The following is a 26,227-nucleotide window of genomic DNA, read 5'->3' on the forward strand; positions in this document are numbered from 1 at the left end:
CGCACCCCTCCCCTGACCTCCCGCACCCCTCCCCTGACCTCCCGCACCCCTCCCATAGCCTCCTGCACCCTCTCCCCTGACCTCCCGCACCCCTCCCCTGACCTCCCGCACCCCTCCCCTGACCTCACGCACGCCTCCCCTGACCTCCCGCACCCCTCCCCTGACCTGCCGCACCCCTCCCATAGCCTCCTGCACCCTCTCCCCTGACCTCCCGCACCCCTCCCCTGACCTCCCGCACCCCTCCCCTGACCTCCCGCACCCCTCCCCTGACCTCCCGCACCCCTCCCCTGACCTCACGCACCCCTCCCATAGCCTCCTGCACCCTCTCCCCTGACCTCCCGCACCCCTCCCCTGACCTCACGCACCCCTCCCCTGACCTCCCGCACCCCTCCCCTGACCTCACGCACCCCTCCCATAGCCTCCTGCATCCTCTCCCCTGACCTCACGCACCCCTCCCATAGCCTCCCGCACCCCCTCCCCTGACCTCCCGCACCCCTCCCCTGACCTCACGCACCCCTCCCATAGCCTCCTGCACCCTCTCCCCTGACCTCACGCACCCCTCCCATAGCCTCCCGCACCCCCTCCCCTGACCTCCCGCACCCCTCCCCTGACCTCACGCACCCCTCCCCTGACCTGCCGCACCCCTCCCATAGCCTCCTGCACCCTCTCCCCTGACCTCACGCACGCCTCCCCTGACCTCCCGCACCCCCGCCATGGCTTCCCACACACCTCCTCTGACCTTCCACACCCCCTCCCCTGACCTCCCGCACCCCCCTCCCCATGGTGCCCACACCTTGTCCAGAGAGCCTGGTGGGGAAAGGGCAGAGGACGGGCCCGGTGTGAGGACCACTAACCGGCCCCCCAAGCACACGGTTTGTAAAGCGGGAGTGGGTGGCAGGCAGGTGGGGGGGGGGGTGCGGGGAGGCTTGGCCGGGAGCCGTGGTCCCGAGAGCCCAGGGGCGCTTGCCTCACACGCGGAGGATGAAGGGCACCTGCTCAAGCCCAGGGGAGGCCCACACTCTGGAGCTAGAGGGGCAGGACAAGGGGAAGGCAGCCTGCCCCTCCAGGGGCTGGCGGAGAAGGCTGAGCAGCCAGCCTGTGAGCCCCGACCTCCCGGCATCGGCATCGAGAAGTGCCCCTCCCCCAGCAGGGGCGGCGCCCAAGGAGGCCCCAGGAAGAGTTGGGACTTTGCCGGTGTCACTTTCCCTCCAGCAGTCACTAAAAAATGAAATAGTTGTACGCCTAACAAAGCGTGTACAGGACTTGTGTGCTGAAAACTTGAAACGAAGTGACGTCTCAACGCAGCGATCTAAGCTTGCACCTCAAGCACCAAGGGGATGGAGAGCGAAACAGACCCAAAGCGGAAAGAAGGAAGCAGGGAAGCGGAGAGCGGAATCAACGCAGTGCAAACGGAAAAGCGTGAAGGAAACCAGCGCGAAACGGACCGGCTCTCGGAGAGACCAGGGAAACTGAGAAACTCGCTGACGAGCAGAACGTGAAGGGAGGCACAGACTACGGTCAGGAAGGACGGGGCGCGCCCGCAGACCCTGCAGGCACCTAAAGGGAGATGGCACACCACAGATGACCCCTGACGTGCGACGACTCAGACGGAGTGGGCCAGTTCTTCAAAGACATCGGCTACCTCAGCTCACCAAGATGAATAGACCTCGAATAGCCCCGTAACTGTCGAGGTGATTGAACCTGCAAGTATGCACTCTCTGAATCTCCAGGCCCCGACGGTCTTGCCTGGGAGCTCTGCTGAGCATGTAAAGAGGGACTAATGCCAGGGCCACACGGTCTGTTCCAAGCACAGACGTGAACACTTTCCAAACCATTTTATGAAGCTTTTATTACCCTGATGCCCAAACCAAAGATACTGCAACAAATACGCCTATAGGTCAGTGTTCCTCACGAGGATAAAGGCAAAAGCCCTTAACAAACAGATGTAAACAGCATTCACTGATGTGTAAAAACAGTTATACACCAAGTAGGGGTATTCCAGGGATGTGAGCTCAGGGATACATGGTTCAGTACTTGAAAACCACTCAGTGCAGTCCAACATACGAACCAGCTAAAGAAGAACCCCATGATCACATCCAGTCCAATCCAGTTCAGTTCAGTCACTCAGTCGTGTCCGACTCTTTGGACCCCATGAATCGCAGCACGCCAGGCCTCCCTGTCCATCACCAACTCCCAGAGTTCACTCAGACTCACGTCCGTCGAGTCAGTGATGCCATCCAGCCATCTCATCCTCTGTCGTCCCCTTCTCCTCCTGCCCCCAATCCCTCCCAGCATCAGGGTCTTTTCCAATGAGTCAACTCTTCGCATGAGGTGGCCAGAGTACTGGAGTTTCAGCTGTAGCATCATTCCTTCCAAAGAAATCCCAGGGCTGATCTTCAGAATGGACTGGTTGGATCTCCTTGCAGTCCAAGGGACTCTCAAGAGTCTTCTCCAACACCACAGTTCAAAAGCATCAATTCTTCGGTGCTCAGGTTTCCTCACAGTCCAACTCTCACATCCAGACATGACCACAGGAAAAACCATAGCCTTGACTAGGCGGACCTTAGTCGGCAAAGTAATGTCTCTCCTTTTGAATATACTATCTAGGTTGGTCATAACTTTTCTTCCAAGGAGTAAGTGTCTTTTAATTTCATGGCTTCAGTCACCATCTGCAGTGATTCTGAAGCCCAAAAAAATAAAGTCTGACACTGTTTCTACTGTTTCCCCATCTATTTCCCATGAAGTGATGGGACTGGATGCCATGATCTTTGTTTTCTGAATGTTGAGCTTTAAGCCAACTTTTTCACTCTCCTCTTTCACTATCATCAAGAGGCTTTTTAGCTCCTTGTCACTTTCTGCCATAAGGGTGGTGTCATCTGCGTATCTGAGGTGATTGATATTTCTCCCGGCAATCTGGATTCCAGCTTGTGCTTCTTCCAGCCCAGTGTTTCTCATGATGTCCTCTGCATAGAAGTTAAATAAGCAGGGTGACAATATACAGCCTTGACATACTCCTTTTCCTATTTGAAACCAGTCTGTTGTTCCATGTCCAGTTCTAACTGTTGCTTCCTGACCCGCAGACAGATTTCTCAAGAGGCAGGTCAGGTCGTCTGGTATTCCCATCTCTTTCAGAATTTTCCACAGTTTATTGTGATCCACACAGTCAAAGGCTTTGGCATAGTCAATAAAGCAGAAATAGGTGTTTTTCTGGAACTCTCTTGCTTTTTCCATGATCCAGTGGATGTTGGCAATTTGATCTCTGGTTCCTCTGCTTTTTCTAAAACCAGCTTGAACATCAGGAAGTTCACGGTTCATGTACTGCTGAAGCCTGGCTTGGAGAATTTTGAGCATTACTTTACTAGCATGTGATATGAGTGCAATTGTGCGGTAGTTTGAGCATTCTTTGGCATTGCCTTTCTTTGGGATTGGAATGAAAACTGACCTTTTCCAGTCCTGTGGCCACTGCTGAGTTTTCCAAATTTGCTGGCATATTGAGTGCAGCACTTTCACAGCATCATCTTTCAGGATTTGAAACAGCTCCACTGGAATTCCATCACCTCCACTCGCTTTTTCGTAGTGATGCTTTCTAAGGCCCACTTCACTTCTCATTCCAGGATGTCTGGCTCTAGATGAGTGATCACATCATCATGATTATCTGGGTCATGAAGATCTTTTTTGTACAGTTCTTCTGTGTATTCTTGCCACCTCTTCTTAATATTTTCTGCTTCTGTTATGTCCAGACCATTTCTGTCCTTTATCGAGCCCATCTTTGCATGAAATGTTCCCTTGGTATCTCTAATTTTCTTGAAGAGATCTCTACTCTTTCCCATTCTGTTGTTTTCCTCTATTTCTTTGCATTGATTGCTGAAGAAGGCTTTCTTATCTCTTCTTGCTATTCTTTGGAACTCTAATTTGGCAAAATTTAACATCCATTTATTTTTAAAAAAAAAAAAAAGGAATAGAAGAAACTTCCTCAAAGAGCATCGGCCAGAAGAGCCATACAGCTAGCAGCATACTCAGCGGAAAGGCTGCGGCCCAGAGCAAGAGGAGGATGCCCGCTGGCCCCGCCCCACTCAGCGCTGTGCTGGAAGTCCCAGCCACTGCAGTGACGCAAGAAAGCACGAGTCCAGGAAGGAAGGAGTGATGCAGTGTGCAGACGACATGACTGTCCATAGAAAACCCAAAGGCATTCCAAAGAATCCACAGAAAAGAAAAGAAAAGCCTCCCACAACTTAGAAGTAAGTTCTGAAAGGTCACAGCATATAAGATAAACATTCAAAAATCAACTGTACTGTTTCTGTGTACTAGCAGTGAGCATGTGGACACTAAAAAACGTCACACATTCTAATCACTCAGAAAAGTGGAAACTCAGATGCAAACCAAACAGAGAATGTACAGACTGTGCTGAAGGCCACAAAATGCTGATAAAAAAAAGAAAAATTCTGGGATGGAGGGATGGGTGGAGTTGTTAGACTTGGCACTAGAAGCACTACCTTAAATTTCTCCATAGAAGGAAGAATGGGTAAATTGAACTTTTCATCAGAATTTAAAATTGGCAAAATGACATTTACTCCGTGTGTGGAAGGCTGACTCAACCGCTGGAAGTCAGCATAACACATCACGTGAACTAAAGAAGAGAAGGCATCTGTTTGTATCAGGAGATACTAAGCTTATGACAGAATTCAACACTCACTCATAATAGAAATTCCCGGCAAACTAGGAACAGAAGGAAATTTCCTCAACTTGGTAAAGAATATCTACAAAAATAGCCAACAGATAATTAACAGTGAGAAGCTAGATAATTTACCCCTAAGACTGGGGAAAAGGCGAGAATGTCCCTTCTCATCGTTCCTCAATATGGTACATTGATTTTAGCCTTTCTACTGAGCGTGTGGTGGTAACTCATGGTTTTAATTTGCATCCCCCAAATGCCACGTGAAGCAGAGCATCTTTCCACGTGCACGGACGTGTACACCTACACGTGTGCAGATCTGTATCAGCTCAGGTAACGCAGCAACAGGACGAGAAGAGGGAACGTGTGTCGATTGAGAAAGAAGAAAGAAGACTCTCTTTGCTTACAGCTGAGATGACTGAAATCGTGTCAGAATCCCGAAGAATTCACAGGAATCTGGAACAGAGCAGTTATAGGAAGACCACAGGTAAAGGAGGGAAGATACAAGTGTCACTCGCTTTCCTGTTTACCAGCAGCAAACAATTCAGATCTGAAATTTAAAAAACAATACCGTTTATGGTAGCACCAAAAAAGCCACTCGTGTAAATGTAACAAGATGTCTGTGAGACTAGTCGTAAAGACCTTGCCTGCCCATGCAGGAGACGTAGAAGACACGGGTTCAGTCGCTGAGTGGGGAAAACCCCTGGAGGAGGGCCTGGCAGCCCACTCCAGTATTCTTACCTAGAGAATCCCATGGACAGAGGAGCCTGGAGGGCTCAGACCACGGGATCGCAAAGAGTCAGACACGACTGCGGTGACTTAGCATGCACACGTGTGTGTAAGATACATATAAGGAAAACTAACAAAGCTGATACGAAAGAAACCGAAAAGCTAAGAAAGTGGGAAGGTAGTCCCTGTTCATAGATTGAAAGGCTCAATGTTAGTACCATGTCAGTTCTTCCCAACTTGCTCTACAGATTCAATGCAATTCCAGTGAAAATTCCAGCAAGTTATTTTGTGGCTACCGCTGAACCGATTCTAAGTTTTATGTGAAGAGGCAGGAGACTCGGAATAGCAGACACAGAATTGAAGAACAAAGTCAGAGGCCTGGCGCCGCTGTTGCTGCTGCTAAGTCGCTTCAGTTGTGTCCGACTCTGTGCGACCCCATAGACGGCAGCCTGCCAGGCTCCCCCGTCCCTGGGATTCTCCAGGCAAGAACACTGGAGTGGGGTGCCATTTCCTTCTCCACCCAGTTCTAAAACTGATTGTAAGCGACGGTAATCAAGTGTGGCTTTGGCAAAAGGAGAGGCAAATAATAACGGAACAAATAAAAAGAACAAGACTGCCCAGAAACACCCACGCAAACACAGTCAACGGGTCTTCGGCAAAGCAGCGAAGGCCCTCCTGGGAGAAGTGACGGTCTTCTCAACAGGCGGTGCTAGGACAACAGGACATCCACACGTAACGGAATCCTCACGCAGACCTCGCGCTTTTCATAAACCTGACTCGAAATGGGCCATAGCCCTCAGAGCTGGAAAGCTCCTGGGAGATAACGGACGAGAAAATCTAGGCAAAAACGTAGATACAAAGCCAAAAGCATGGTCTGTGGGAGAAACAGTGGATGTTGGGCTCCATTAAAATTAGATGCTTCTGCTCCATAAAAGAGGCAGTTAGGAGAGTGAGGAGTCAGGCCACAGACGGGAACAAAACCCGTATCTGACCAAGGACTTGTATCCCAACTATGCCAAGAACTCTTAAAAGTCTCCAACAGAGTGCCTGAAGAACTATGGATGGTGGTTCGTAAAATTGTACAGAAGGCAGTGATCCAAACCATCCCCAAGAAAAAGAAATGCAAAAAGGCAAAATGGCTGCCTGAGGAGGCCTTACAAATAGCTGAGAAAAGAAGAGAAGCGAAAGACGAAGGAGACAAGGAAAGATACACCCGTTTCAATGCAGAGTTCCAGAGAGTAGCAAGGGAGAGACGAAAGCCTTCCTCAGTGATCAGTGCAAAGAAATAGAGGAAAACGATAGAATGGGAAAGACTAGAGATCTCTTCAAGAAAATTAGAGATACCAAGGGAACATTTCATGCACAGATGGGCTCAATAAAGGACAGAAACGGTATGGCCTAACATGCAGAGGATATTAACAGGTGGCAAGAATACACAGAAGAACTGTACAAAAATGGGTTTAATGACCCAGATAACCATGATAGTGTGATCGCTCACCTAGATTCAGACATCGAGGAGTGCAACAGCAAGTGGGCCTTCAGAAGCGTCACTACGAACAAAGCCGGTGGAGGGGACGGAATTCCAGTGGAGCTGTTTCAAATCCTGAAAGATGATGCTGTGAAAGTGCTGCACTCAATATGCCAGCAAATTTGGAAAACTCAGCAGTGACCACAGGACTGGAAAAGATCAGTTTTCATTCCAGTCCCAAAGAAGGGCAATGCCAAAGAATGCTCAAACTACCGCACAATTGCACTCATCTCACATTTCTAGCAAGGACATGCTCAAAATCTCTAAGCTAGGCTTCGAGAGGATGGGAACCAAGACCGTCCAGATGCACAAGCTGGATTTAGAAAAGGCAGAGGAACCAGAGATCAAATTGCCAACAACCATTGGGTCATAGAAGAAGCAAGATAATTCCAGAAAAACATCTATTCTGCTTCGCTGACTACACTAATGCCTTTGATTATGTGACTGTGGATCACAACAAAAATCCTTAAAAGAGATGGGTATACCAGACCACCTTACCTGCTCCTTGAGAAACCTGTATAGGGGTCAAGAAGCAACAGTTAGAACTTGACATGGAACAACAGACTGGCTCAAAATTGGGAAAGGAGTACATCAAGGCTGTATATTGTCACAATAATTTTGAACAGACACCTCACCAAAGAAGGTATCGTATGGCAAGTAAGCACGTGAAAGATGTCGCACTCTGTCCAGCACTCGGGATGCCAAGTAGAGCAGTGAGTTCCCACCACACACTCAGCAGAGAGGCTAAAGTCAAACACTGACAACAGCAAAGGCCCGCAAGGGCGAGGAGCAGTGGGGACGCCCATCCGTTGCCACGGGGACCCGGACAACCCGGACGTCTTTCTTAGAGGAATGAAGCTTGTGTTCGCATGAAGTCCTGCACACGACTGTTCACGGCTTTGCCGGCCACAGCCGCAGCCTGGAGGTCTTTCGGCTCAGATGTCTTCAGCGGGTGCAGGGCAGCCCACAGAGTGGCGGCGGTGTTGGAGCCGAGAGAGAAGCGTCAGGCCAGAGGGCTGCGTAGCGAGAGGTCCATTCATGTGAAATGACAAAATTAAGAACTGGGGAACAGAGGAATCGTTGCCAGCAACTAAGGCTGGAGGGGACAGGTTGGATCCTGGTGACAGCAGAGCCCCCATCGCGCGGGGTCCACACCAGGGGCCTGGCTGTGGCACTGTGCCCAGCCTTGCAGGGCGTCCCCGCCGGGGCTGGGGGAGGGCACCTGGGCCTCCCTGGGTCATCCCCTGCAGCTGTGTGAATCTAGTTACCTCCAAATTAGAAGAAAGTTGATAAATACTCAAAACTAACAACTTCCTACCGACCTGAACTAAATTAGGGGCTAAAGAGCCTCTGGAGGGTGAGGAGTGGGGAAGCTGCCTTAAAACTCAACCCAAACCCTAGCATCAGGGCGTCCGGCCACATGACAGGTGCGGAAGGGGACCAAGTGTCAGACTCTACAGGCTCCAAAATCACTGCAGACGGTGGCCGCAGCCATGAATTTAAAAGACGCTTGCTCCTTGGAAGAAAAGCTCTGACCAACCTAGACAGCATATTGAAAAGCAGAGATGTTACTTTGCCAACAAAGGTCCGTCTAGTCAAGGCTATGGTTTTTCCAGTGGTCATGTATGGATGTGAGAGTTGGACTATAAAGAAAGCTGAGCACTGAAGAATTGATGCTTTTGAACTGTGGTGTTGGAGAAGACTCTTGAGAGTCCCTTGGACTGCAAGGAGATCCAACCAGTCCATCCTGAAGGAAGTCAACTCTGAATATTCATAGGAAGGACTAATGTTGAAGCTGAAACTCCAGTACTTTGGCCACCTGATGCCAAGAGCTGACTCATTGGAAAAGACCCTGATGCTGGGAAAGATTGAGGGCAGGAGGAGAAGGGGACGACAGAGGATGGGATGGTTGGATGGCATCACTGACTCAATGGACATGAGTTTGAGTGAACTCCGGGAGTTGGTGATGGACAGGGAGGCCTGGAGTGCTGCGATTCATGGGGTCGCAGAGAGTCGGACACGACTGAGCGACTGGACAATGACTTGGTATAGTCGGCTGTGTCTGTGCTTCCGGGCGGGAGCCCCGTAGGAAGGGCCCCCGTGTCCCCAACCCCCGGGCTCCACTGCACCGACGGCTGGGACCCGGCCACGCTGAGTCTTCACACCATGGACATCCACCAGCGCTGAACTCAGGGCTTGATTCCTCGTCTTGTCAGCTGGCTGGACTTAATGACGGCTGTGCTGGACGAATATGACAAGGTTGAACCAGAGTGCGTCGGGTCCGGGACGACCCCGCGGGGTTCGGCCACGGGCACCGGACTCGGCACAGAAGGGCACTGTGTCTCTGGCTTCGCTTTCACTTTTTGAGAGAGACAAAGGTATTGGCCCCACGCAGGTCGGAAGCTCGTGTTGGTCACGTCGGCTGCAGATACAAGAGTCAGATGGAAATCAGGGGGCCCCTCAGGGAGAAGCGGCCGACTGCACGAGCTTGCAGGGAGGAGCATCGGCCCTTCCGTGACACACTCCAGTGTGTGTGCCACGCCCCTCGTGTCAGCACATCCTAGAACAGACCTCTGTGGGCACCGGGAGGACGTGCTTCTGTTCAGGGAGCCTGTTGTCAGCATTTAGCAGCACGGTAGGATTTTGGGGGACTCTGGGCCTCGGGCCCCCGCGGGGCCACCGTCCCTTCGTGGAGAGCAAGCTGGAAGGTGTGGCCAGGGCCCAGGTCTTCCTGCTCATGCTGAGGCTCTGACGCCTGTGGGTACTGGTCAGAGCCCCAGGCCAGAGCCTGGCGTGCAGCTCAGGGTCTGCGGTGGGGCCTCCAGGCTCTGAGGACGGCCCCCGCTCGTGGGCAGTTCTGAGCCCGCGGCCCACCCTTCTCCCCACCCAGGCCTCTGTATATTGTGTGGCCGCGGTCCTGTGGACGGCCGCCAAGTTCAGTGTCCCCCAAGACCGCAAGCTGGCCCTGCCACGCAGGCTCAAGACGCTCCTCCTGCACATGGCCAGACGCAGCGCCCAGGAGCGGCCTTCTGCTGCGGAGGCCATTGAGGTACCTGCACTGTGGGGGGCCAGACAGGCTCTCGTCTCGGGGGGAGGTCAGGGTTGGACGGGGAGCACGTGGGTTCATTTGTGGATGGGCGGCCAGGGGCCCCTGCTGCTCATCTCACGACCTTCCCTCAGCCTGTCCCAGTCTCCAGTGCACCCACCGGCCGGGTGGAAGGGGTAGCCTGGGCCGAGCACAGACCCCACATGCCCAACTTTCCCATACTCCCCCATGGGTCCGCCAGGCTGGGTGAAGCCCCTCGATCCGCGGCGTCCCAGCTGATCACAGCCAGGACAGCCGGGGACTCTGAATCGCAGCCCAGCCCCCAGGCTCTCCCCACGAAGGGGTGCTGTGGGGTCTTCCTGCCCAGAAGCCCCCAGACCTCCGGCTGCCACCCCATACTCTGACCGGCTTCACCCCGAGAGTGCACAGCGCGGCCATGTGTCTGGATGCTGGGCTGTGCTTGCTTTCAGACCTGCAGTGGTTACCTCCTGCAGCGGGGCATGGACAGCCGCAAAATCCTGGCCCACCTGAGGGCGCTGACCTGCCAGGTAAGCTGGGCGCGGCAGACCCCGCAGACCCTCTGTGCTACGCCGGGCCGTCGGGAGAGGCTCCCGCTCTTCCTGCTCAAGGAGGAGGAGACCCTGGGCCAAGGCAGCAGGTCACTCCCCATCCGCTGGCCTGACTGTGCCACTGACGGGGAGCCAGGCCCCCGCCCTGGTCTCTGCTGAACCCCTGGCACGTCCTGGGGGGTCGCAGAGTGACCCTCAGCTTCCGGGCGTGCTGATGGTGGCGACACCGTCCCTTGGATGCGACATGCACTCGCTACCCTCATCCACGTGAGGCCTGGCTGCCCCAGGCCTGACCGGCCCCCACCCCAGGAACCAGCAGAACCCGCTGCTCCCAGAAGCCCATGTGCCCCGGGGCTCCCGCTCCAGAGAGACAGAAGCCAGGCCCGTGGGCGCTGGGGGGGGCTCAGGCTGCAGAGGCCACGCCTCCGGGGCCTCACGTTCATCCTGCGGAGCTGGCCGCGTCCTTCTGTCCCAGGTTTACCAGGAAGAGGAGACCGTTGGTCTACAGCGCGCTTTCTCGGTGGTTGAGGTGGACCCCAGCCTGGCAGCCGCACCCAGGCCTAACTCAGGTGGGCCTTGGGACTGGCCCTCTCTGCCTCCCCTGCCCCGGGCCTGTCATCGTCCCTGCCTCCAGGAGTCCAGCCCCACGTGGACGCTGGATGTGGCCAAGGACCCCAGACGGCGTGTCCAGAGCTGGCCCCCAGCCACGCTGCCTCACACCCCCCGGCTCCTCTGACCCCGCATTCAGGCCTCCCTGTGTCCAGCGGCCAGAGCGGGCGACTTGCCTCTGCCTCTCGGCCCATGTCTCCCAGTGCACCCCGCCAGCACACGGCCCACGGAGCCTCCCATCTGCAGCCGGGCCACTGACCTGTTCCAGCCTTCCAGCCATGCAGCCGAGTACTGCGCCCTCCCTGCCAGCTCAGGGCAGCCCTGGACGCACCTCCCTCAGCCTCTCTCCTTGGATTTTCCCTCGCAGTGGCCCTGGGCTTGCTGGGCCCGTCCAGGCAGTGCCCATGAAGGCCCGCACTCCCTATGGCCGGCCCCCATGAAGGCAGCGTCCACAAAGGCCCTCACCCACTAAGGCCCGCACTCCCGATGGCCCACACTCGCTATGGCCAGCACTCCCGATAGCCGGCCCCCACGAAGGCCCTCGCCCACCCCGGTCACCCCGTGTTTGTCCCCAGACCTCATGCGGATCGCTGACGACAGCAGGCTTGTGGCCAAGCAGGGCCCAGTGCCGGGTCAGCCCTCTGGCCTCCAAGGGGCCGTGCTGCTCCCAGAGGCGCTCACCTCTCCATTCAGTCACTGCAGGCCCATCATCCTTACTGCAGATGCAGCTGTCTCCAGGTGAGTGCCGCTCCTGGGAGCTGGAGGGGTCCCAGGCGCCCCCTGAGCATCATCTGCTCCACTCACAGGGACAGGCCCGCCCTGACCTCAGGGCCAGCGGAGAGCCCAGAAGCCACAGGATGCCAGCTGGACCCACAGGGCGATGGGAAGCAGGCCGTGACAGCCCCTAGCCCAGAGACAGCTATGCAGCTGGCGCCCAGCCCCCAAGGGCCCCTCAGGGAGTCAGCACCAAGAGGCTCAGCCCAGGGGTGCCCCTGGACCCCCGCCAGCCCACCAGAGGGGCCGTCAATGCCAACACCACAATCTCCAGCCCCACCCCCGCCCCTGGAGAGACAGGAGTTCTCTGAGGATCGAGGGGCAGAGGAGCCCATCCCAATTCGAGCATCTTCTGATGGGCTTGGGCCCCCCACAGCGCCCCCCAGCCCTCGCCCCCTAGCTGAGCCGCCTAGAAGCAGGACCACCCAGGAGGCAGGCCAGGAGCCTGAGAGCCCCCCATTAGCTGCACAGGGCCCCTCCCCGGCCACAGGGAATCCAGACAGCCCTGGGGCCACCCCAGGAGGCCAGCCCGAGGTGCCCCAGCCAGCAGACCGCAAGCTCTGTCCATCCAGCGTGGACGCCCCGCCCCTCCCGGAGGGGGCAGCCTGCGCGGCACTGCAGGAGGCCACGCGCCTCATCCAGGAGGAGTTTGCCTTCGACGGCTACCTGGACCGCGGGCTGGAGGCTCTAATCATGGGTACCACGGGTCACGGCCCAGGAGCAGGGGCGGGCACGCAGGGGTGGGGGAGGTCACCCTGGAGCCCAGCGCCACGATGCGGCCCAGCACGGGCGGAGCAGGAGGAGGGCCCCTGACCCACCAGCCCCCGGACCCGCAGAACTGCTCACCGCATCCTGACTCTTCCCTCCGCCAACGCAGGGGAGTACATTTACGCCCTGAAAGACCTCACCTACGCCACGTTCTGCGGGGCCATATCGGAAAAGTTCTGCGACCTCTACTGGGGCGAGAGGCTGCTGCAGAGCCTCTTCAACGTGGTGAACGGACGGACGCCGCCTTCCAGGAAGTAAGACCCCTCCTGGCGCGGACCCCCGGCTCCTCCGCCTGGGCCCCTGCCGGAGTCCAGCTGGGCGCCCTCCCCAGAGCAGCCACCACGGCCCCCCTTCTGGCCGAAGCACTGCCTGTGCAGCCGCTCCTCTGGTGGGAAGGGGGCGCCTCCCCTCCCTGGGCCGGCCCCCTGGGGCGTGGGCGGGTGCCCCTGCAGGGACATGTCCCCCCCCAGCTGCCCAGCTCCCTCCTGGGTCGGAGGGGAGGTGGCAGCTGCAGGAGTCAGGGCCGGTGGGCTTCCCTCCCCAGCGCTCCTGGCCCCCACTCCTCACAGGACAGGCCCGGTGACTGTGGCCCAACCCCTCCTGGGGGGCCACAGAGCGCGATGTGGGCAGGGGACCTGGCAGGCTTGTGCCTGGAAGGGCAGGGCACACTGACTCCCAGGCCAGCCCAAGCCCCGTCTCAGCCTCAGTCCTCCCGGGCCCCCAGCACCCCACACTGAGGACCACGCACACCTGCCTTCCACCCCAGCCGAGCCCTGTTTTCACAGCACTGCGGGAGGGGCCTTGAGGGGAGACAGGTGCCCAGAAGGTCCTCTGTCCAAAGGCTTGTGTCCACCATGTTTGCGGCCAGGCTGTCCCAGAGGTGCGGGCAGGGCCTCCGTCCCGAGGTCCCCACCTTCCACCCAGGGGCACCTCCGGTCAGACTGGGTGGGGGGATCCCAGGGGCTCCTGCAGGGTCCTCCATTCTGATGACAGTGCTTCCGAAGAGACTGGGTCGCAGCTCGAGGGGAGCGGGGCCTGCGCTCCGAGCAGCTGCTCGCCGTCCAGCAGGAGGGCCTCGTGCCTCGGGCCGGGGGAGACCGGCATCTGGGGTGAGACCTTCCTCCAGGGGGTCTGTTCTGTGGGGGGAGGGTGGGGGGAGTGCTCCCCAGGCACTCAGTGGGTGGCAAGGGCGAGGGCTGGGCCAGCAGTGTGGTGACGGGGTGACAGTGGCATCCTTGCTGGACACGAGCCATTTAAGACGTCGAGGTGCTTCCTGCAGCTGGAGCCCCAGGCTCCTGATGACGCCCCAAAGCCCATCAGACGGGTCCCAGCCCTAGGGGCCAGGCAGTTGCGGCTGTGCTCACGCACAGGATGGCCCCCAGACCGCACGCACGCTCGGGCACCGTGCGCCAGTGGAGGTGCCCGAGAACAGCCCACTGCTCGCGGGGACCCCGGGTTCCCAGGTCCCTCTGCCTCGTCTGAGAACAGGCCCAGGTTCCCTGGGATCTCTGTCCTGACTCCGCCCTGCACGGCGGCCCACTGGGAAGGGGACCCCGAGGACCCTCCCAGCCCCTCCTCGGGACCTGACGCTTCTCCCAACGGTCAGGGCTGGACTGTCTCCCGGAACCCACGTCGTCACGTGTGACCCCCTCTCCTCTGTCCAGGGAAGGAGAAGCCGGGTGTGGACTCAGATGAGCTCTCTCGGGGCAACTTCGAAGTGGGGTTCCGGCCTCAGCAGTCCGTCAAAGCCGGGAGGGAGCGGCAGCCGGAGGCCCAGCAGCAGGGCGGGGGCCTGGCGGGGGGTGGCGAGGCCGAGTCCCGGCCCCCCCAGCCCCCTGAGCGTGGCCTGGCGGTGAGCCCCGCCCCACCGGGCGCGCTGAGCTGCAGCCCCGGCTGGTGCAGTGCCTTCTATGAGGCCGACTGCTTCGGCCCCGACGTGCGCAGCTACGTGCAGGAGCTGGCTGGGCAGAAGGCTTCCGGGGACCCTGCGGCCAACGCCCAGAGTCCGGTGAGCCCTGCGTCTGCTGGGGTGGCGGGGCTCGGCCCCGCGCTCGTCCCGGCTTGAGCGGGGGGAGGGTGCTCGGCCCGCGCTTGTCTCCGCTTGGGGAGGGGGGCGGGCTCAGCCCCGCGCCTGTCTCGGCTTGGGGGCGGGGTCAGGGCTCGGCCCCGCGCGCTGCGGGCAGGGAGGACGTGTCCGAGCCAGGGCTCCCAGTTCCCACCTGCTCCCGCGGCCACCATGCTGGGCAGGGTCCCCACTGTGTGTTCTCCAAGGGGGCTTGTGTTCATGTGCGTGCATCCCCCACCTCGGGGGCAGGAAGCAGCTTCTCTCTTTGGGGCTCTTGGCCACCAGGGGCCGGCTGGCAGGAGGTCACCTTGCCCTGGGGACCACAGCTGGGTTTGGGCAGCAGGGTCAGCATGACAGGTGAGAACCACCTGGCCCATGGCGGTCAGCTCAGGTCGGCTCGGCCAGGCCCCAGGGTCGCTTCTCTGGTGGGCAGCACACTCTGCATGCCCCTCCGGGTCAAGCGCAGCCCCGGCTCCTCCCAGGTCAGCAGGGTGACGGCAGGTCCTGGGTGAGAGCGTCCAGGCCTGGCCAGCCCACGTGCAGGGCAGCCCCACAGAGCTCCGAACTCCAGGTCTCTGCCCAGTCACTGCGGGTCTGCCCCTCCACGACCAGGAGCCCTGACCTGGACTGCAGACCCCTCCTGAGTGACCAGGCTCCCACCTGGGCCACAGCCACGCAGGGTGGGCCCTGGGGGGCAGACAGGAGGGAGCGGCCAGCAGCCGGGCACCGCACTCCCGCCCCCCACCCCCTGTAGCCCCGCGCCGCGAGCCTCAGCACCGTCCAGCCACGCCTTCCTGAGGGTCCGCACCTGGCTACGCAGTGCCAGGAGAGGAAGAGCCCGGCAGGCCTCAGTCCTGGAGAGCCAGCAGCCTTCTGTGCTCTCGGCAGCCGCGCACCGTGTGTGTGCTGAGTCGTGCCCGGCTCTGCGACCCCAGGGACTGTGGGCTGCCAGGCCCCTCTGTCCATGGGACTCTCCAGGCAGGAACACTGGAGTGGGCTGCCACGCCCTCCCCCAGGGGTCTTCCCACCCAGGGACTCCCGCCTTGCGCACTGACGGGTTGGCTCTTTGCCGCTGTGCCACCTGGGAAACCCCACACGCACTGTAACTGAATCTAATAGAGAAGAGACCCTGGGGTGGGGGTCCCCAAACCCTGTGGGCTTCCCTGGCACCCCTCAACTCTGAGCCCAGGCACCCACAGCATCCCACCAACACTGCTGTCACGCTGACCTCAGCTGGACCAAAAGACGGGACCCCAGACGAGGGCCACTGGGCGGTGGGGCCAGGAGGACGTGGCCCGGTCAGAGGCAGCTCCACGAGGACCTGCCAGCAGCCCCCACTCAACAGTGCTGGGCAGGGCGGCAGGCTGGCCTGGGAGTCCTCTGATGGCATGGGTGACACACTCCAGTGTCACAGGTCATGACCTCTGACACCACAGGTCATGTCCTCATATATTACGTGTCATGACAGTTTGACACCACAAGTCACAGCCTTGGATGTCACAGGTTACGATTGCTGGTGGCATTATGTCAGTGTGGGCCTCTGAGGACAGGCAGCCTGTTTCCAGCCCACGCTGTGCTCGGGGCTGGGGAGGGTGCTGCCTGTGGCCTCCTGGGCGGGTGCCTGGTGGGGTCGTCGGGGCCCTTGTCCTCAATCCTGGGCTCTCCTGGCATGGCCACTCCTGGAGGGAGACTGGGCCATGGATGAGCCTGGCTGCCCCGTGTCCCACGAGGGTGGTCCTTAAAGGTGTACGGGAGACCAGCTCGGGTCCCAGACGCGCTGGGCTGCTATCTGCAGCTTGCTCGCTCGCAACCCCACGGCCAGGAGGCTCCCACGCCGGGTCCCACAGCGGCTCTGCAGGCGGTGCACTCGGGGGACGGTCCCGAGGGCCACGGTGGCGGGGTAACGCCGGGCGGGAGACCGGTGTCTCTCCCTTGTTCCTGCCCCCGGAAGGCGTATGCCCTGGAACCCGAGTGCAGGCAGGTGGCTCAAGACTTCTGCTCTTGCCCCGGGTGACCCTGACCCCAGCTCCACACTCGGAGACCCACCGTGTCTGTTTCAAACAGGGGCCTTGGAAAAACACAAAAGGCATAAAAATCCCGTGGACACATTTCGCAGCTGCTCCCAGAAGGCGCTCGAGTGTGAGGCCTGGGTGGGCGGGGCCGCCGGAGGGAGCGCGGTCACCTCCCGCCGCTGACCACGCGGGGGCGCCGTCCGCCCGCGGCACCGCGGCCTGCGGGCGCGCGTGTCTCTGCTCAGCTTGCTGTCCTCACAAGGCTTTGCTCCGAGCGCTTAGGTGGGAGGCACCGATCGACGTTCACCTCCGTCTTCTCTGTCCACACTTTCTGGGCTTTCCGACTTGTGAGCCCTGTTGTATTTACTGTCTACCTCAGGTCCACGTAAATCCAGTGGCCAGTGGGCCTAAGCTGTACCTCAGGCCACCCCCGTTTATTGGTCTAATGAGCGCATGCTCCTGTAATTCTGTGAGAACCCTTGGTCGGGTTAGGGCGGGAGGAAGTAACCCTCAGTATTCCATGCAGACCACCACCCGAGCCCGCCTGGGGCGAGCCCGCCGGTGTGCCTGCCAGGCTGTGCCCACGGGGCTGACGCCCGCTCACATCAACCGCCCTGCGAATCTTCGTTCACGCGTTTATCCTCAAGGTCTTGGCCTGGCTGACGCCCCTGCTGCCTTGGGGCTCTGCACAGAAGCCCAGGGCTGGGCTCCAGGGGGCTGTGCGTGGCTCCAGGGCTGGCTTGGTGGGCTTCGGGGTCTGTACTGCTGGCCGTGTCCAAGCTTCGTGCCCAAGCAAGGCGGCTGAGCACATGGGGGGCCCAGCCCACATCACACAGGGGTCCTGAGGAGTGGTACGTGTGGTGGGGGGGGCCTCAGTGGGTGGGTCTGGGGCCACAGAGGGGCCTCATGGAACCACAGGTGCCCGCGGACCCTCACTCCCGGCTGATCCCTGAGACCAAGGAAACCACGAGAGGCGTGGGCCCAGGTCCCCCCAGCCAGGGACGTGGCGCCTGGGGTTCTCTCCGGGAGGCAACCCCTCTGACCAGAGGGCACTGGACGCACCCACCCCGCTCTGCCCACCTTTCCTCCTGGGTGGCTGCGGGGAGGCCGGGCGGCCTGGTGGGGAGGGCTGGTGGTCACCGACCCCGCACGTTTGGCTGCCTTGTTTTGAGCAAGTCCATCGAATCTGGTTCTTTCCACGCTACTGAGACGTCTCCCGGTTCCACTGAGCCGACGCAGACGTCCCGAAGGGCCCCCTTGGCCCTGTGGGCGAGCCTGCTGCGGGCGGGCGCCCGGGGCTCACAGCTCTTTCCTCCCCAGGAGCTGGAGCAGCAGCTCACGATTGAGAAGAGGAACTTCCGAAAGACCCTGAAGTTCTACCAGAAGCTCCTACAGAAGGAGAGGGGGAGCAGAGGTAGCCTCGCTGGGCCCGGGCCGGGCTGCGGGCAGGCGGCCCGAGAGGCTCGGGCGCCTCGCGCTGACCGTGTGCACCCCCAGGCTCCGAGGTGAAGACCATGCTGTCCAAACTGAAGGGGCAGCTGGAGGAGATGCGGGCCAAGGTGCAGTTCCTCGGGCTGGCCAAGAAGTACCTCCAGGCAAGGCCCCCGCCCCCCGTCCAGAGGCTCCTCCCGCCACACCCCTGGAACACGCCCGCCTCTGAGCGGCCGCCCCAGCTCAGGCGCGGAGCGGGCGGGCGGCCGGGCAGGCAGATAGCGCTGACTCGCGCCCCAGGTCGTGTACGCGGAGCAGTGGGGCCTGGAGCCCTGCATGCTGCCCGTGATCGTGAACATCGCGGCCGCCGACTGCGACACGCTGGACTTCAGCCCCCTGGACGAGTCCTCCTCGCTCATCTTCTACGACGTCAGCAAGCACCCGCGCGGCGGCCGGCAGCCCAAGGCGCGCGTCCTGCAGGCGGGCACCCCGCTGGGGCTCATGGCCTACCTGTACTCCAGGTGCAGCCCGGGGGAGACGCTGGGACCCCTGTGCCCCCCAGGCTCCCATAGACCAGGGGGGCACAGGCCCAGGGTCGGGTGGAGGAGGCGGGCGTCTCCCTGCGCCCCTGAGGCGGGGCTGCATGCTACCTGTGTGGAGTTCCCGTCAGAAACCTAAGTTTGTGTCGGCGCCCACTGGCCTCCTTGGCTAGGCTCCTGGCTGAGGGGCCCAGACCCACACGCATGGGTCTGGGGGTCTGGGTCAGGTGTGCAGGCACTTTGAAGGAGACCCCTGGGAACCCGGCCACCATGACTGACAGCCTGGCGGGCTCCTGACTCCACACAGCCGGGCCCCTCCGAGGCACCGTGACTGCGCCCAGCTTCCTAGGTCGGATGCCCAGTAACTAACATGGGGCTCCAGAGCTGAGGGCAGCTTGCACCCAGCCAGCTCTCCACAGCGCTGCTGGGCGTGAGCAGGGTTAGGCTCACGTGCACGCGTGCTAAGTCACTTGAGTCACAACAACCTGACGCCACCCCAGGGACTGTAGCCCACTGGGCTCCTCTGTCCATGGGACTCTCCAGGCAAGAAGACTGGAGTGGGTTGCCATGCCCTCCTCCGGGGATCCTCCTGACCCAGGGATCAAACCCGGGTCTCCTGTGGTTCCTGCACTGCGGCAGGTTCTTTACTCCTGAGCCACCGGGGAGGGCCCTTAGGCTCACAGGACCCCAACTAATAACACGGGCGCAAGGGCTCGCCTGCAGCAGGGAGGGGCCAGGCTGCTCACTCCCGGGGCCCCCAGGCACCCCTGACCCCCCATCCCTTGGTGCACCCCCGAGCCCCACATGGGGCTCAAGCTCTGGGCAGCCTCCTTAAGGGCCCATCCCTCTCAGCCCCAAGCAGGTTGGACACAGACCTCCTCCCACGCAGTGGTGGGAGCGTCACCCCAGGGTGGCTTCTAGGGGCTCAGCACGCTGCTCCGGAGCCCCTCGGGTCTTCTCTGGGCTGGAGGCTGTTGATAGCCAGTGGGGGACAGGGCCCTCCAGGAGCAGCTGTCTCTGCCCCCACAAGTCGCCCTCCCTAAGTGGGCTGCCGGGGGCCTCCTGCTGGGGGGCGCTCCGGGCTGCCCCTCAAACTCAGGCCACCTCATCCGCCTCCCCTGCGGGATGGGGTGTTACTCAGCACCACAACCCTCCAAACTGTTCCAGGAGACATCGTGTGTGTGTCACGGGGTGTGCGTGTTACGCATGAGCACAGCACCTCCAAGAGGGCGTCCCCTCTGCGGGGAGCTGGACCCCAGCTGCCCAGTCCTGCCTGCGTCTGGCTGGGTCCAGCAAGGGACCAGCGGCCCGCGGGGCCTCACTCCTGGACCCCCACCTCCTTTTTGCTCTCCTGGTTCCGGGGGCACCCCGAGGGGACCCTGCCTGAGGCCGAGGACCCACAAGCCCCCCCCTGCTTTTTTCCTGACAGTCATTTGCAGCTGGGGAAGGGCCCCTGCACCTGCTCAACTTTCTGAATTAGCGGTTTCTACAAGGAGACAGGGAGAGCCTGAAAAACGGAGATTAAGAAAGTCTTCAGGGGCCTCCCCGGTGTCCAGTGGTAGAGACCCCAAGCTTCCAATGCAGGGGGCGCAGGCTCGCATGCCGCGTCACGCAGGCAAAAAAATCCTTAAAAAAAATGAAATTTAAGTCTTCAGACTGAAAATGTTGAGGAATTTCTGATGTGATCAGTACCCCACACCCCCGGCTCATTGGTTCTGAGTGGTGGTCCAGCCAGTGCTTCCAGCACAGAACTCTCGTGTCCACATCTAAGCACTCAAACACACCCGCACACTCACACCAACGCCCACACACACACATACACACAGCCACACACCTAACTGCACACCTGCACTCACACCCACACACCCCTGTGCACTCATCTCTGCACACAGCCACACACAGCCCCCCACACACCTGCACTCATGCACAAGTGCACACAGCTGCACTCACATCTGCACCCAGCCGCACTCACACCCATACACACCTGCACGTGCACTCATCTGCATATGCACACCCCTGCACTCACACCCATGCACACACCTGCACGTGCACTCATCTGCACACGCACACCCCTGCACGCTCACACCCATACACACACCCACACACTCATCTGCACACGCACACCCATGCACTCACACCCATACACACACCCACACATGCACTCCTGCACACGCACACCCCTGCACACTCACACCCATACACCTGCACGTCCACTCATCTGCACACGCACACCCCTGCACACACACCCATACACACACCTGCACGTGCACTCATCTGCACACGCACACCCCTGCACACACACCCATACACACACCCACACGTCCACTCATCTGCACACGCACACCCCTGCACACACCCATGCACACACCTGCACATGCACTCATCTGCACATGCATACCCCTGCACACACAGATGCACTCACACCCATACACACCCACACGTCCACTCATCTGCACACGCACACCCCTGCACACTCACACCCATACACATACCCACACATGCACTCATCTGCACACGCACACCAATGCACACACACCCGCACATCCACTCATCTGCACACGCACACCCCTGCACACTCACACCCATACACACACCCACATGTGCACTCATCTGCACACGCACACCCCTGCACACTCACACCCATACACCCGCACGTGCACTCATCTGCACACGCACACCCATGCACACAGACCCATGCACACACCTGCACATGCACTCATCTGCACACGCATACCCCTGCACACACAGATGCACACTCACACCCATAGCACACCCGCACGTCCACTCAGCACACGCACACCTCCGCACACACCCCTGCACACTCACACCCATACACAGCCACACATGCACTCATCTGCACACGCACACCCCTGCACACGCACACCCATGCACACACCCGCACGTGCACTCATCTGCACACGCACACACCTGCACGTGCACTCATCTGCACACGCACACCCCTGCACACACACCCATACACAGCCACACATGCACTCATCTGCACACGCACACCCCTGCACACTCACACCCATACACAGCCACACATGCACTCATCTGCACACGCATACCCCTGCACACACAGATGCACACTCACACCCATACACACCCACGTCCACTCATCTGCACACGCACACCCCTGCACATGCACACCCATACACACACCCGCACGTGCATGCAGCACACGCACACCTCCGCGCACACCCCTGCACACACACACCCATACACAGCCACACATGCACTCATCTGCACACGCACACCCCTGCACACGCACACCCATGCACACACCCGCACGTGCACGCAGCACACGCACACCTCCGCACACACCCCTGCACACGCACAGCCGCACACGCCGCGGGGCCAGGCGCCGGCCGGCCCACGCTGACGCCCGCCCCCGCAGCGGCGCCTTCCTGGAGGGCTACGTGCAGCAGTTCCTGTACACCTTCCGCTACTTCTGCAGCCCCCACGACTTCCTGCGCTTCCTGCTGGACCGCGTCAGCGGCGCCCTGTCCAGGTACCCCAGGGTCCAGGCCCAGGGCAGCGGCGGAGAGGGGCGTGCAGACGGGCCAGGAGCGGCCGCTGGTGCCCCCAGAGGGGGGAGGCCGGGTGGGGGCAAGGAAGGTGGGACCCCCACGGACTGGAGGATGTATGGGGGGTCCCAAGGGCCCCAGCCAGCAGGCAGGGCCAGCACAGGAGGGCGTGGCGGGCGGTGTCGGACGTGTTCTCGGCCTCTCCGAGCTGGCCTGTCCTTGCCCCCAGACGCCCGCACAAGCTCCGGCTGGGCACCCCGGGAGGGGACTCACAGAGGCCCTGCCCACCCCACTGCTCCGGACACCTTCCCAACTTCGGGGCAGGCTGGAGGGGGCGGTGGCTGCAGCAGCCCCTCTCGTGCCCAGGTGGGCGGGCGGCATGGGGCGAGACTTAGGTGCCCTCTAAAGACAGAGCCACGCTCCCCCGCCCCGTCCCATCTGGGGATGGTGCCGGGGGCCCTGCCCGGCTCAGGCCTCCTCTGCCTCCAGGGCCCACCAGGAGCCCACCTCCACTTCCACCAAGGTCTACAGGCGGAGCGTCTGCCTGCTGCAGGCCTGGCTGGAGGACTGCTACGCTGTGGACTTCGTGAGGAATGCCGGGCTCCTGGGGAGGCTCCAGGATTACCTCTCCTCCCAGGTGAGGCGGGGGGCGGGGGGGACGCACCCCCCGGGAGGCGGTAGGTGACCCCACGCGCTTCTGCCCAGATTCTGCCCCTGGACGGCTCCGCGGAGCACCTGCTGGGCCTGCTGGAGGTGGGCAGTGAGCGGCGGGCCGAGGGCCGCCTGCGTGGTACGGACCTGGAGGACCCCGAGGAGGTGGAGGAGGACGCCAGGCCCCTCAACGCCCTGTGTAAGAGGCTCTCGGAGGACGCCGTCTCCCGGAAGGTGCGGCCTTTCCCGGGAAGATGGGCACCAGTCCCACGCATGGTGCGGCGACACCCACAAAGACACACGTGCATGCCTGTATATGCAGCAGACGGGCAGAGGCGCGCATGCACTCCGTCTTGCAGCTCCGGGGCAGCAGCCTGGTGAGGCGGGCACTTCCTGTCACAGCCCCGGACAAGGAGAGGGCTGGCCAGGGGCTCAGACCGCCCCACCGCCCTGACCCTGGGCCAAGGGCAGGGTGGGGTGTGGCCGGGATGGGGCAGGGTCTCGGGGGGCCTCACCTTGATGCGTGCAGGCCAGCACCACGGCTCCGTCCACAGGGGGGCCGCCGAAATCCCGGGGTCAGGGCGGCCGCGGGCGGCAGGCAGGGCTCTGCCCCGCGGCTCTAGCTGAGCCAAGCTGGGGGCCCCTGGCCACCTGGGCCGCCCTGACCCGAAGGACCCACCCTGCAGAGCTTCCCCTGGCGGCTCTCCCGGGGCAACGGGTTGGCGCTGCCCCACCACAAGGGGCGCCAATACAGTATCGCGTCGGCCCTGCCCAAGCCCTGCTTCCTGGAGGACTTCTATGGGCCCTACACCAAGGCCGGCGAGAAAGGGCCCTACTTCCTGACCGAGTACAGCACCCAGCAGCTCTTCAGCCAGCTGACGCTGCTCCAGCAGGTGGGGGCGGCAGGCCCACACGGCCAGTGGGGGGCGCCCTGCCCTGCCCTGCACAGGGCCCTTCCTGCTAGAAATGGGCGGGCGGTCAGCCCCTAGGTGCCCCTCCCCAGCCCCCGCCGACCCAGGCCCCGCCACCCGGCAGGCGATGGCAGGAACAGGGATGCAGTGGCCGCCCACCCCCTGCCGCCGCCGGGTGGACGTGGGGAGCCCCCCAGAGCCCCAGCCCTGAGACGGGGTGCTGCTTGCCCTGTGTCCTCATCCCTGGCAGGAGCTGTTTCAGAAGTGCCACCCCGTCCACTTCCTAAACTCGCGGGCCCTGGGCGTCACGGACAAAAGTGCAGCGGTCCCCAAGTGAGTGTCGCGGAGCTGGGGGCGCTACGGTGGCAAAGGGGGTCGAGGGCTCCACCCAGCCATTTCCGCCGGGTATAAATGCCTTTCCAGACACTGGCTAATGGGCAATGCCTCGGGGTTCCGGGCTGGGCACCACCCCCCTCCTCAGGGTCCCAAGCACTGCCGTGTCCCGGCTGGGACATGCTGGACTCGTTCCTGCATCTCTTGTAGGGCCAGCTCTTCTGAGTCTCTGTCAGCCAAAACCTGCAGCTTATTTCTGCCCAACTACGTCCAGGACAAATACCTGTTACAGCTTTTAAGAAACGCTGACGACGTCAGCACCTGGGTTGCCGCCGAGATCGTGACCAGCCACACCTCCAAGGTCGGTGCCTGAGGCTCCAGCCCCAGCACAGGGTCGGGGGTGCCAGCGGTGAGGGCACCTCCCTGGGTGAGCCCCTCTGCTGGGGGTGCACGGAAGCGTCCCAAGCTGAAACCCCTGGAGCAGGCGAGCACTAGGGGCACTCAAGGCAGGGCCCCTGCGGTTCCCCGGCCTCCACCCCCGACCCCTGACGAAGCCCCAAGGCCCACCAACACACGCAGAGTTCCCCAGTCTTTCCCCTTTCAGGGAGAATCTTCCAACTTCAGAGGTTTATTAGCCGAAAGACTGACCCCTCCTCACTTGTGCCAGGACGTGGGCACCGGGACCCTGCCCTCGCCCCCATCTGCTCCAATCCTTGATGTCTTCCTGAGCGACACCAACCTGCAACTTTCCGCTCACCCCATCAAGGGCATCACACGGGCCTCCAAGTGCTTTGGGGGGACGTGGGGGGGGCACCGGTGCCCCGGGCACAGGCCAGAGCCATCTCCAGCCCCACCCGGGGCGGCGGCCAGGGGACCGCGCCAGTGTCACTGTGAGCAGAGGATGCAGGGAGGGCTGTTCGCGGGGCGGTGTGAGGTCTGCAGGGACAGCACGGGGCAGGGATGAGGGAGAGCACGCCCTGGGCAGACGTGCTGACCGAGCCTGAAACACACGGTCCCCAGGCTGCATATGGCTCGCTATGCCGTCCGAACAGCCGGAGACAGATTTCGACACGTAAACTCTGCTCTCAGAAAACGGTCAGAACTCAGAAGCTGAGCCAGAGGATGTAACAGGAAGACCACACACAGACCTCACCAGGTGGTCAACACCGGAATCAGACTGACTATATTCTCTGCAGCCGAAGATGGAGAAGCTCTATACAGTCAGCAAAAACAAGACCGGGAGCTGACTGTGGCTCAGATCATGAACTCCTTATTGCCAAATTCAGACTCAAATTGAAGAAAGCAGGGAATACCGCTAGACCATTCAGGTATGACCTGAATCAAATCCCTTATGATTTATACAGTGGAAGTGAGAAACAGATTTAAGGGCCTAGATCTGATAGACAGAGTGCCTGATGAACTATGGAATGAGGTTCATGACATTGTACAGGAGACAGGGATCAAGACCATCCCCATGGAAAAGAAATGCAAAAAAGCAAAATGGCTGTCTGGGGAGGCCTTCAAATAGCTGTGAAAAGAGAAGCGAAAAGCAATGGGATAAAGGAAAGATATACCCATCTGAATGCAGAGTTCCAAAGAATAGCAAGGAGGGATAAGAAAGCCTTCCTCAATGATCAGTGCAAAGAAATAGAGGAAAACAATAGAATGGGAAAGACTAGAGACCTCTTCAAGAAAATTAGAGATACCAAGGGACCATTTCATGCAAAGATGGGCTCAATAAAGGAGAGAAATGGTAGGGACCTAACATAAGCAGAAGATATTAAGAAGAGGTGGCAAGAATACACAGAACTATACAAAAACAAAAAAAAAGATCTTCATGACACAGATAATCACGATGGTGAGATCACTCCCCTAGAGCCAGACATCCTGGAATGTGAAGTCAAGCGGGCCTTAGGAAGCATCACTATGAACAAAGCTAGTGGAGGTGATGGAATTCCAGTTGAGCTGTTTCAAATCCTGAAAGATGATGTTGTGAAAGTGCTGCACTCAATATGCCAGCAAATTTGGAGATCTCAGCAGTGGCCACAGGAAAGGAAGAGGTC

The 26,227-nt window shown here is 60.3% G+C and overlaps 1 protein-coding gene across 1 annotated transcript in view; it reads left to right on the top strand.

The window, feature by feature from the left end:
- Window positions 1-26,227, top strand: part of KNDC1 (kinase non-catalytic C-lobe domain containing 1) — a 55,000-nt gene that overhangs the window by 23,090 nt on the left and 5,683 nt on the right. Inside the window, exons 13-30 of the mRNA XM_068961381.1 lie at window positions 9,820-9,978; window positions 10,446-10,523; window positions 11,020-11,113; window positions 11,729-11,891; window positions 11,960-12,624; window positions 12,805-12,949; window positions 13,700-13,804; window positions 14,184-14,296; window positions 14,360-14,703; window positions 18,093-18,186; window positions 18,270-18,367; window positions 18,504-18,724; window positions 22,140-22,253; window positions 22,759-22,906; window positions 22,975-23,154; window positions 23,607-23,813; window positions 24,082-24,164; window positions 24,375-24,525. Of these exons, the coding sequence (XP_068817482.1) occupies window positions 9,820-9,978; window positions 10,446-10,523; window positions 11,020-11,113; window positions 11,729-11,891; window positions 11,960-12,624; window positions 12,805-12,949; window positions 13,700-13,804; window positions 14,184-14,296; window positions 14,360-14,703; window positions 18,093-18,186; window positions 18,270-18,367; window positions 18,504-18,724; window positions 22,140-22,253; window positions 22,759-22,906; window positions 22,975-23,154; window positions 23,607-23,813; window positions 24,082-24,164; window positions 24,375-24,525 (3,162 nt within the window). The remainder of the gene's footprint in view (window positions 1-9,819; window positions 9,979-10,445; window positions 10,524-11,019; window positions 11,114-11,728; window positions 11,892-11,959; window positions 12,625-12,804; window positions 12,950-13,699; window positions 13,805-14,183; window positions 14,297-14,359; window positions 14,704-18,092; window positions 18,187-18,269; window positions 18,368-18,503; window positions 18,725-22,139; window positions 22,254-22,758; window positions 22,907-22,974; window positions 23,155-23,606; window positions 23,814-24,081; window positions 24,165-24,374; window positions 24,526-26,227) is intronic.

The sequence above is a fragment of the Capricornis sumatraensis genome, chromosome 23 (genome assembly GCF_032405125.1).
Source record: "Capricornis sumatraensis isolate serow.1 chromosome 23, serow.2, whole genome shotgun sequence".
NCBI lineage: Eukaryota > Metazoa > Chordata > Mammalia > Artiodactyla > Bovidae > Capricornis > Capricornis sumatraensis.